General features: G+C 38.7%; 1 protein-coding gene across 10 annotated transcripts in view; it reads right to left on the bottom strand.

Annotated features, from left to right (window-relative positions):
- Nucleotides 1–12,532, bottom strand: part of LOC128861625 (rho guanine nucleotide exchange factor 19) — a 96,735-nt gene that overhangs the window by 30,619 nt on the left and 53,584 nt on the right. For 2 of the 10 annotated variants that reach the window (XM_054099891.1, XM_054099892.1), the window contains exon 3: nt 8,816–8,913. In XM_054099891.1, the coding sequence (XP_053955866.1) occupies nt 8,816–8,913 (98 nt within the window). Of the gene's footprint in view, nt 1–4,410; nt 4,484–4,507; nt 4,641–8,815; nt 8,914–12,532 lie in introns of those variants that run through there. The other 8 variants (XM_054099894.1, XM_054099897.1, XM_054099900.1 and 5 more) reach the window with 8 other exon arrangements.

Here is a 12,532-nt window from a genome sequence, read left to right as displayed (position 1 = left end):
TTTCCGTGGTGATGATGGTGGTGATGGTGGTGTTGTGATAAAATATGTAGTTTTTCCTGCTATGCGTTACAACGGCAATTTTCAAGCTTTGTATTATGACAATTAACACTTAGCGCTGCCACTTCTTCGAGTCGCATGGGCTTCGTTCCTAAAGCAAAAATCATTGGGAGCAACGAGTAGCGTGAGTATCTGAATTGTTGCGAAGTTTCATTTAATGATGAAGATACTATTTAGTAGTGTTTATGTTTTTATTTGTTGTCGTAGCTCGGCGAATGCAGGCACACTATAACACAATTTTTTATTATTTTTCAAGGTTCTTCACTTAATTAATTTTTTTTTTTCTTGATCCATTAATACTGGTTTTCGTTCCTATCGAAAAGATTTACTTGCCCCCTTTATACAATATGTATGTGTATACGGCACTTTTTGCGTTATTTTATGTGTGTGTGTGTGTGTGTATTAAACGTTTTTATTTTATTTATTTGTTAGCTCGTTTTGTAGCGTTTCACATTTCGTCATCGCGGCATACTGCGCAAACTAAATGTTCAACAATTCGAGGCGCTGAAGTTACCTTTGTGTGCTCGCGGTCGCGTTCATTGCTTGGATGCCTAAAGCTGGTAAATATATTTATGCACGAGTATGGGGGTAACAATGGCCAACAGCAACAATAACAACAAAGATTATAAAAGCAAACATAATACATCAGCGCAGCAGCGTATACAAAATATTTCATGACACTACTGGACGAGAGCTTGGGTTTAGGGCAATTTCAAAATAAAATATGTTGTGCAAAACCAGTTTTAAAATTCAGTCCTAAATATATTCTTTACTGGTCTTAAGCGCAAATTAAATTTGGTAACTTAATAGATCGTATGCTGTTGCGAAATGACCTTAGAATGTTCGACTAAATAGATTGGCCCACCAATTGAGTGTCTAGAATATAAAAACAGTGTCTAGATTACGAGAGCAGTGGATTTTATATTGAAACCAGGAAGTGAAATCCAACAGATCAGCTGGTTCTTCGCTAGAACAAAGGCCTTGGAATTATTCTTAAGGCATTTTCGATTCGCCACTTCTCTGCTCCCTGTCCCTAAACTTTGCTCACTTAACGAAAATTCTGCAGCTGTAAGCAACAACAAAGTCATCGAGCAAGATTCACTGCTAGCGAGTAAGGTTATATATCTTAAAACTAGTATAACTCACTAATATCAATCCTGTAAAACCTCTCTCCTACTATTTGGCAAATTTCATTAGTCCGCGTTCCTACTGAGAGACTTTAGTTGCTTCAACTTTCCGAATTCTCATTTGATGCTCGGTTGTGTTCACACATCTTGCAATTGTTACTTTTTAGTCTCAATTAAATAAAAACATTGAGAAGAACGAGAAAACACACGGCATTGACAGTGCACGAGCATCACAAGCAAAGAGTTCAAGCAAATATCTTACTAGGCTTCTTCTATTCTCCACTTCTCTGCTTGCTATCTCCCTGCTCGACTAACTTGACGAAAAATTTGCATGCGAAACAAGCAACAAAGTTATTGAGCAAGGTTCGAAGCTACCGAGTATGGTTATGCCTAAAATAGCTGGCATAACTTTCTTTCTCACAAAAAAATGTAGTTTAAGGCAGCTCTTTTCCAGCGTTGCCAAGGTATGTTCATTTATACCAGTTGATTCATCTATTCATCAAACGCTTAGCGAATCGATGTGGCCTATAAAAAGAGAGGTGCCCTTCTGCTTGAAGAGAAAAGTCTATCCAGGAGAGCGTTATACAGTTAAAAAAGTTCTCATTGGTTCTGCGATCTACAGAGAGGTCAACATTTGCAGGGAGGCTTCGGAAGCTACTTTAATAGGCAGTCGTAATCCGAAAATAAAGTGTCAGAAGTGCAAAAAGGCGGCTGGTCGTAGCCAAAAGCATTTAACCCCTAATTTGCGACACAGTCTACATTTTGGCATGCACGCGGTTAATTCTATAATTTTGTACGCCGGACTTTGGTCGAAATTTATTGAATCGACCATATTTAAATTTGATTCTTTATTACAAACAAATTGAATATCTCTTAATGATGAGAATACCATAACAGCTGCTAGGGGTTGTGAGAAATCTCTGCGTATTGAGAAACGATTACCAGGCTTGTGAAAATGATGTAAGCCCAATTTAAGAACATCTATATAAATACTTTTGTGCAGAACCGGAAAGCTTTCTAACAAAACTAAGGTAGGGCTGCCGCTACACAAAAACTCGCATGGAGCCAATTGTGATCATTTTAGAAGCACTTAGTTTGGTGTGGTGAAATTCCCTACCCTACTTTGACAGAGAAACTGAATTGTTTCTTTGAAAAAAATTCAAGACCTTGTTTGATCCAATGTCGAACTCATATTACTCCGACCTGAGGCAACGACATTTTGGAAGTATCTTCGCAGAATTCTTACTATTGCGGTAGTCGATTTTTAAGATTTCTGAGCTCTGCGTGTCCTTCGTATTATGTATAACAAAGCCTTATTACTCGTATATGACAACGTCAAGCAAAAACGCTGTAATACTGACACAGACCAATAGTAAGAACGCAGTAAGTATTGGAGTGTCGTATAAAAGGTACAACGTTAGGTAGAGCTGAAATTAGGAGGTTTAGGTGAACAACAATTGCTACTTTGGACTAAGTAGGCAATTGAGTAGTAAAACTCTCTCTCGACGAACAAAATTAACACTCTGTAAGACTCTCATCATGCTCGTGCTAACGTATGGCGCAGTAGCTTGGACGATGACAACATCCGATGAGACGTCACTTGGAGTGTTTGAGAGAAAGATTTATGGGCTTTTGCACTTTAGCGACGGGGAGTATGGTACGCGATGGAACAATGAGCATTATGAGCTTCACGACGACTTAGATATAGTGCATCGAAAAAAGATTCAGCGTCTACGTTGGCTGGGTTATGTCGTCCGAATGAATGCAAACTTCCCGGCTCTGAAAGAATTCTGTGTGATACCAGCTAAGGATACGTAGCCAAGGAAGAGGAATGTCTCCTCGAAAGATCAGGTGGAGGCGGACTGGCCCCAGTTAGCACGAGAAAGAAACGACTGGCGCGCTTTGCTCAACTCAGCCAAAATTGCTTAAGTGTCAATCAAGAATAAGAAGAAAGAGAGCAATATGAGATGCATTATGAGCTCTAGACTTCGTGTCTTTCAAATAAATATTTGGACAATGCTCACACTTTGTATGGCAGCCACGCTGCTATTTAAAGATTTAATATTTCCTATGGTTACGTGAGTGAAACAGGGCGTAACAGCGTCCAACTTTTGTTCGTCTGGCCACCTTTTTGATACTAAACAAGATTTCAGACTGAGTGACTTCTTTTGAGTTGAAATTAGAAGTAACAACTGGCATGCTTTATTAAATTCGATCAGAATCGCTTTGGTGATTACTGCGTCCGTAAGGAAAAAGTAATGCACTTAAATTTTGAGATTTACTTTGAGTTTGTGATGACCCACTTAAGGCCTTTTGCAGGCCTTTCCCTGTACAGAAATGAAATAGCAAACTATTTTCCATAGTAGACTGGGCAGAAAACTTAACAATGCTATGATCAGGAAGCGCGCAATTTAATCAGCAAACGCGCATACCACGAAAACTGCGGAGACGGCATAATATTTTATATTCGACACGGTGACCAAAGTGATGGTGACTGGATTATGATGCATCACTGGATAAGAATATATTTCGTCTCAGATTAATCGTAAATAATATTATTAAAAAATAATATATTATTTGAAATTGTTCCAATTATTTCAATAAATTCACTCTATGGAACGTTCTGAGAGTCGACCTCCAAGCCGAGCATTCAGCGGTTTTGACATTTTTATCGTATAATAAGTCGTTGGAAGCTGTGAATGGTCAAAAGCATGTTTTTAAAGTTTAATTTTAATAGTTTCCTTTGAACGAATGAATTGACTACGCCCATGCGCTTTAACAAAATTGCGCACGATCGCCTTTAAGATTCGCTAGTTATCATGTTTGGTGGCTATTCGTTATTGTTGCATCGCGGCGCGTCTACAAAAAGTATTACTGCAACAGAGCGAGTTATTGTTGTCATTGCGGTTGCTGTTGTAAATTGCAGGTAACTGCTACTTAAATTTTACTGTTTTTTTGAGACAGTGCTGCATTTTTTTATAAATTTTTCGCACTCGTTCGACCCTCAGCCATTTGGTTTTTCTTTTTGTTTTTGGCTTGTTTTCTTTATTTGTAGCGGGGTTTCGCCAAAGGCAAATAGCACAAATTGGTAACACATTCCGATATTTACAACATTTGTACTTCAATTTTAGGTATTCCCAATAAATTTCACAAAATAAAGCATCAATTTGGATGCCACGCGCGTAAATGCATTACAAAAATCACCAAACAGATCACTCAGCCATACATATTTGTATGTATATATTTATATGTAGGTACACAACTGTCCCAATTGATGCTCATTGCAGTTGACTGCGAATTGAACTTAGCACTCCAATGAAAACCTGTTAACTATTGATCCGGCAACTTTTCTCACTTTTTTCACTCACTAAGACAGCCCGCTAAATGGATGTCGATGGGCGCGAGTATTCGCGTTTGGACGTCCTAACGTTCGAACAGGGCCCGTATGACTGACTGTGCCGTTTGTTTAAACTTACCGATCGCTGCACACAAACACACACAATTACACACAATTACACACAAAGTTGGGGTGGGGTGAGTTGCTGAGTCGCTCACGGATTTCTGCCAGCTAAAGCTTGTGAAATGCTTCAGTGATTGCTCAGCTCTCTGCTGCACAGGCTCCAAGCCAATTGAGCTTGCGTTCAGTGTAAGTGCATATGTATGTATGTGCAAATGTATGTAAATGAGTACACATGAACGTAAGCTTCTGCGAGTATGCATAAAGAGACTTACTTTATGGTTATTTTTATTTGAGATCAGTGATTATAGCTGCTCTACAATATTCCCTACATTCAGGTGAGGTATGTTTGATAGGCACAGCAGTAGATAATACTGATTCTTTTTCAAAGTCAAGCGCGTATTCACTGCGGCAAAAATGCCATGGCGTCATCCGCTAAGCCAACCATACAATACTATATATATATTTTATTATCTGATCGTGCCACTGTCGTTTCTTATTTGTTTTTTTTTTGGTTAGATGTTGATCTTTACGCTCTCTCTCTTCGGTTTTTGCTTCTTGATAGATTGGTACGAGTAATCTGTGGCATAATGGGATGCTTTGGTTAATGTCCACAATTTGGGCTCGTAAGTAAAACACGGTTTTATGCATGTATTTTTATTTACGTTTCAAACGTGCTGAAAAAAACTTTTCTACATATGTACGTACATAGTTTCTAATTAAAGTCTACCAGCCAAAGCGCATATTTTGGCATTTTCGTAATTAATTTTATGACCTTTCCTCTTTCACTTTCGTTGTACACGTCCATCGCGGCGGTAACAGCCGGTGAAGATAATACATATCGTATATTAACGAGTATGTTTATACCAATTTTATCTATCAATATATTAAACTTATGCACACACATATACGCCTACAAATGTCTGCACATTGCTGTTTGTTGTTTTCTCCTTTTTTGTATGGTTCACACTGCACATTTCATTATGTTGTAACCGCATTGCCCTGAATATCCAAAAAAAAAAAAACCGTTGCTACCATTTATGTTCTCTAACTTATCGTCCATTAAGTAACGTAATACAAATACGTGATTAGCTTTTCAAACAATATCACTTTAGACAAGTAGCTTTGGTCTGAACTTGGCTTATAAAGAAGCTTTAAGCCCATGTCTATACAAATGAGCTACGCTGTTAAAAAGCTCTGTGAGCTTTAATTTGAGGAATGTGTGTTGAGCAAAATAAACTGAAAAAAATGTATATTCGTACAGAGTTTAAAAGCTTAAAGTTTTTACTGATAGTACTCTGTTTGTAACTGTGTTGGGGATGAGGATATAGTCATGGGATAGGAGAAGGTAAAAAACAGCAATGCCGATGATATATAGTATGTTGGTACTGAGAATACAAAAGGTGCCGTCATCTGCGAACCGCTCTCCTGTTCTCAGCGAATTTTACAGAATCAGCTGATTTGTTGACGTAAAAATTAAATATTTGTATTAATTTAGTGTTGTACAGTTTTCCATTTTTGTTGTTACGTCACAGCCAGAAATACTTGCACGCATGACGCATTCTGTCATTCTTGGATGTTTTGATAATATTATGTCAAAAGTCGACACACTTTTCAACGAGATTCTGAGCTTCTCAAATCATCAAAATGTATCTGCAAGTAACACTAGTAAACCATATGGGAGGCTGAATAAAGATGGAGCAACATTCATATGCATTTTCAAAGCAGTCAATTAGACTTGACCCAAAAAAGACAAGGTAAAACAGCAGCTATTTTCTGGGTAAAGAAGAAGAATTTCCCCGATTTCATTGGAGTATTAACACTTCCGACTTAAATAAGCCTCTCATACAACACTCGAAGGGATTATATATATATATAATTGGCGCGTACACCCTTTTTGGGTGTTTGGCCGAGCTCCTCCTCCTATTTGTGGTTTGCGTTTTGATGTTGTTCCACAAATGGAGGGGCCTACAGTTTCAAGCCGACTCCGAACGGCAGATATTTATATGAGGAGCTTTTTTATGGCAGAAATACACTCGGAGGTTTGCCATTGCCTGCCGAGGGGCGACCGCTATTTGAAAAATGTTTTTTATAAATTTTGCCTTCACCGAGATTCGAACCAACTTTCTCTCTATTAATTCCTAATGGTAATCACGCACCAACCCATTCGGCTACGGCGGCCGCCGAAGAGATTAGGTGAGGTTAATTTAAGGTGGTTGTCACTCCTCATAAAGGTCTAGCGAGGCCTAATTAGGACTGAAAGCCCTTTGTTTGTACTCAAGTTTCCGCTTCAATTCCTAATGTGCTGAAACCACTTAGCCTCTCGGATAAACGATGAAATATTATGGATGGCTGCCAAGACTGCTAGACATCCAAAAAAGTGAGAGTTTAGAAAACGATAAGAGCGGGGCAGTGGCGGTGGAAGTGTTTAACGCTCGCAACCTACGAGGAGGAACAGATGCAGATGAAACAAAAATCATTTGAGGAAAACCCCATACCTTTTGCATGTGTTCCATTAAATAGTGCCCAGTGATTATACCAACTCTGATGAGGGATCTCGTTCTGTTGTCACTCCTTCTAGGCGTAATCTGTCTAGTTACGTCACACGAGTGATTCTTTGTCCGTTAACTGTTGGCTTGCGCGATGTAGATCGGCCTGATACAGAGCTCAGTTGAGGATAAAGGGATGCCCACACAATGGGCAAAATTTACCGTCTCTGTGACCGGGAACTTAGACAACATTCGTGGGGCACCGCTTAGTGACCTCATTAAGAATGTCTCTGTATTAAATTGCTATTTTGGAAGAAGTATTATTGCACTGTGGAGATTTTTTAGCAATTTGACTGTCAGAGTATATAATGGTCGGTTGTGCAGCAATAGACAAGCTCCTGAACAATAACGTAGCCTCCTTTGTTGATATTAACTCTGCTTAAAGTACGCTGGTCGTATAGCTCGTACAGCTGTACGCCGACATCGACGTAGAAAGCGCGTTAAAATTCAGCGGCTGCACTGGCTAGGCCATGTCGAGGGAATGGAAAATAACGCTCTAGCATAGAAGGTGCTCTTTTCGAATTGTACTGGTGGAACTCGCAAAAAAGGTCATTCTCATCTACGTTGTAAAAACCATGTCGACGAAGACCTGACCGCTCTTGGTGTTTCTAATTGTCGTCAACGCGCGCAATGCAGAGGCGATTGGCACGTTTGTAGTTGCTAGCTAAGTAAGTAAGTAAAATACCTGCAGTAGTCAGGTAGCCGTAGACTTATGTTCAGCTCTAGTACTTCTGAGTGGATGTTCCCCCGACTTTACTATTTAGTCTTAAGCCGTCAGTGAAGATAGCCACTCTCCTCGGGTCAAGGTCTTTAACGTTATTCTAATCACATCAAAAATTATTTTTAACAGAAATCTGAAGCAGTGTAATGTCGTTTCCTATGCGTTCCCGGAAGAGCTCCGAGAATTTTCGAGTGCTCAAATCTGAAATATATTCAGATTAGTCATGCATTCAGCCTGATTGTGTTGTCATTAGCCTGGAATCACCATAGATCTATATGCTCCCCATAGGTCCAATAGAGTCTCAAAAGCATTGCTTGGGGTGTAAGGCAGCGCATGGATGCTGCCCTTCTACCGTTTTCAGTTTGCTCTTAGATACACTTTCTCTGTCTGCGAGGATTTTAGGTAAAACACCAATCGTAGGCCATTTCTTAAAGCCAAATCTAATGGAGATCACCAAGTTCTTATTAGTTTCAGCAACAAGTCCAAATGGTTTAAACATAAAAGTGAATTCTGAAAACAGATGAAATGTGAGGTACCAGGAAAGACGTATCTACTAAAAGGCGCTTTAAGAGATAGTTCCGTCCCGGACTAGATACTCAAACGACGCGGCCACCAACCAATCAACCTAGGATTTGTTAGTTCAGAAAACTATAGCAAATTTCCCGGGGCATATTTCTAAAAATCTGTAATAGACTGAAAATAATTTGCTAGTGGTTGCCCCTTTACTCGAGAAAGTACAGCTTTAGGGAAATCTTCGGTCCAACTAATCAGTCTAACTAGCCTAATTTTGTATTAATTAACTGCAAAGCACCTTCAATAATTGGTTCCATTTATACATTTAAAAAAGCTTCCAAATGAAATGATTTCATTAGCTATGGCGAAATTTCGACCAAAATCAACTCACCTTCAATGCAACTTATCGCTTTCTTTTGATGCAACCGTTTATCTCTAACACGTTTTGACCAATCCGGGCTGCGATGGACTTTGGAGCGTTCTCGTACGCTGCAAATAAAGAAAATGAAAATTGTTTTAAAGCTTGAGGCTGGCAAGTAAAAAATTAATTTTATTTTTTTAATATAAATTAATTTTACTTAAAAAATTCAACACTAGAAAAATTTCTACACATCGTGTATACAGGGTGCCAAACAAAGAGTGTTTAATATTTAATGAGGTGATAGTATGAACCAAAAGAAACAAAAAGTTTTAAGAAACATGGATCCGCAAACTAAAGGTTTTGAAGAAACTGCGAGTTTCTCTTTTTTAGCTTCTTTGTTGCTTGAGTGTTTTTATTACATCATTTTTACTTCGATATTCTTATCATAGTAGGCTACCGCCGTAGCCGAATGGGTTGGTGCGTGATGACCACGCCAAAAATAAAGATACCTACATACTAAACATCTCTCCACTATCTACCACTCTCCCGCAGAACTGCCAAAAAGGTCTTATCTCAGTTTTTTCTACCTTGGCAGGCAATGGTAGACCTCCGAGTATATTTCTGCCATGAAAAAGGTCCTCTTAAAAAATAACTGCCGCTCGGAGTCGGCTTAAAACTGCCAAGACGCACGTCACAAATAGGAGGAGGAACTCGGCCAAGCACCCGAAAAATGTATACGCGCCAATTCCCTTCCACTTGTCAGCTGATTTCAGCATAAAATTTACAATATTTTCACCGCTTAAGATCTTAAAGATTTCGGGAACATAGTGTGGGTGGCATTGGTACAAGACGTGATTAACATATTCTTCTCACTTCGTGCAGATTGGGCAGTTTGGGTAACTGCCATGACCAAATATATGGAGGTATTTTCGAAATACCCCGTTGTAGTCCTGAAAGGAATTGTCTTGATGGTCGTTTGTTTCGCCACTGTTCCTCCTCTTTGGATATTAACTCATACATCCATCTACTTTTCGGTGATCTGCTCCTCCGGTCTAGCCAGTGGACATCTTATGTCTACATGTAACTAAATACTTTGCTTGTACATAGTGAATAAATTTTGTATATAGTACAGGTTATTTGAAATAAACGTTTCAGATCAATCATCATGAAGAACCTATGTACCTATTCAAAATACCATAACTTTTTTGTGTGAAATTAGTTTTTATTGATTTCAAAGACAAAATTGTTCAAAAATGATTACAATTTTAACATATATTCACTTTATTTCGATATGACCACCTTTTGCCTTGACTATAGCCTTCAAACGGTCAAAAAATGAGTTGCATGCTGCACGAATGTGATCTTGAGGTATTTTGGCCCATTCTCGTATAATCGTTTTTTTTCAGCGCATCCATACTGGCATATTTTTTAGTCCTCACCTTGATCTCCAAAATAGACCAGATGGAATAGTCCATCGGATTTGCGTCTGGCGAATTCGAAAGCTATTGTGTGGACAAAATAACGAACATGATTTTTTAACCATTCTTGGTTCACGCGAGCTTTATGCGACTGTGCTGAGTCTTGTTGGACGTCCATGGTCTACGACCGAAATGTTTGCGTGTCCACGGTGTGTGTTTATGAACTGCTCAACTGGGAAATTTTTTTGATCAGAAAACACAATGTTAGGAAATTCGCCACGTTCGTGCAAGCGCAACAACTCCTTTGCTCTTTCGCACTGAACTTTTTTTTGCTGAAGTGAAAGATCGTGTGCTTTTTGGAACTTGTAAGCCTTAACCCTGAGCTCATTTTTCAATATGCGAATCGAATGCTGTCTTGCAATATCGAATGCTGTCTTGCGATATTTTCAGTTCCTTGGCCATTTTTCTTCCACTTCGACGTGGATTTGGTTTAAGTGGAGCCTTCACTTTCCGAACCACTTCTGGCGTTGTTGCGGTTTTTTTTTTGGTCCACCTCCATAGCGTTTTGCAATGCTACCAGTATCATTGTAACGATTTATAGTGCATTTTATTCACTTTGAGGTGACTGAGCTCACGAACAATGGCTGGTTGTGATTTCCCAGCCAAATATAACGCAGTCACCTGTAGTGTGTACGTTTGAATTCCATCACGAAAAAAAATTCAACAAAACTGAGACGCAAATGCTTTTGATGGCTTATAAACAATATATTGAACTGTCAGTAGAACAATTTTGACGTCGATGTTATGAGCTGTTTTATAGATACAAGCAGTGTGAAGTTGGTAACACTTCATATCGTTCACCCTGTATATTACTATATTACATATTCTAAATTATTTTTTTATAGCACCCCGTTTATGCGTGCATGTACATGCATACATTTAGTTAGGGGAAAAGAAATCCATTACTTCGTCTATTTCAGTGTTTTTAACGACATTTTCGACCACGAGCCTGCCTATGCGAGGTGCATCTCTAACATCAAAATTGCCTGAACAGAATCGACGACACCAAAATTGCATGTGAAGGTTTGCCTTTGCCTGTCGAGAGGCAACCGTATTTATAATTTGGTGTTTCATGTCCACAGTGGGCTTCGAACCAGAGGCCTACCGAATGGTAATCAAGCACAAAGTCATACGTATATATGTACTTCTCGAAGAATGTACACATATGTATATATGTATGTGGTGAATGTGTGTATATGCATACGTGTGTTTGTTAGGAAATATTGTGAAAATTGCGCCACAACACAAATAACGTAATAATATCGCTCATTTTCTGGCGCAAAGTGGCACAATTTCGTTATCTTGAAACCAATGCATTCGTAATGTAATTTCTAATTACAGACATCAATCAATTTTTTGTTCGTTTCCTCAACAACAACAATAATCTGTTAACTCTGCACCCGATTCATATGAATCTTTCGCGCCTCCCAAATAAATTTTCCAATGTACACCAACATTTCACATGTACACACTTCCACACACATCCATACCATACACACATATTTATATACTTGTATGTAGAAATATGACAACTGTTCTTATCACAGTCGTCGAGTAGAAAAGCTTAGGTTTCTAGGTCAGCGGGGTATTATGGGGAAGCGAAAACGATGCGCCTACAAAATCCAATTGACGCACGCATTGCAGAAGGTGAGGTTGAGTGGTGGCAATGTAAACAAATAAACACCTATATGTCATTGGATTCAGTGGGACGGGATATGTGGACATGGGATATGAATCTAGAGTAGATATGTCGTCACAGTGTACGGTAATACCTATTATGAATATAAAAGTTTGCAATGGAGATATATTCCGTTGTTTTAAGCAAGGAAACCTAACTTTTGCATTAAATATCCATACATACGCAAGTATAGCGTATGCATATATGGGGAAATACCTTTGGTTAAAGAACATATATATATGTATATGTATATATCTACATATATATATTATGGGATTTTTCCATTTACATAGCACTTCTGTAGTAATGAGTAGCAAATATTCGCCTTAACAGTTCATTATTTAAACAGAAATCACATTACTTTCTTTGTTTGGTTTAAGCTGTCAATTCTACAACATAGCTTTCATGCCATACTATACGCACAGTAAGTTCAAAATGAAATGCTACATGTTTACAGATGTCAAACCACGTGTTTATACCATACCAACAGGCTTGCTAAGCCTCTCAATGCTTGTAAATCTAAGAATTGTCGAGCTGATATAACTAACTAAACCTATAGCAGTTGCAGGCTAGACAAAAAGGGCTTCTAGA

Source organism: Anastrepha ludens, chromosome 4 (assembly GCF_028408465.1).
Source record: "Anastrepha ludens isolate Willacy chromosome 4, idAnaLude1.1, whole genome shotgun sequence".
NCBI lineage: Eukaryota > Metazoa > Arthropoda > Insecta > Diptera > Tephritidae > Anastrepha > Anastrepha ludens.
The sequence above is the reverse complement of the archived record's forward strand: the minus strand, read 5'-3'. Positions and strand labels throughout refer to the sequence as shown.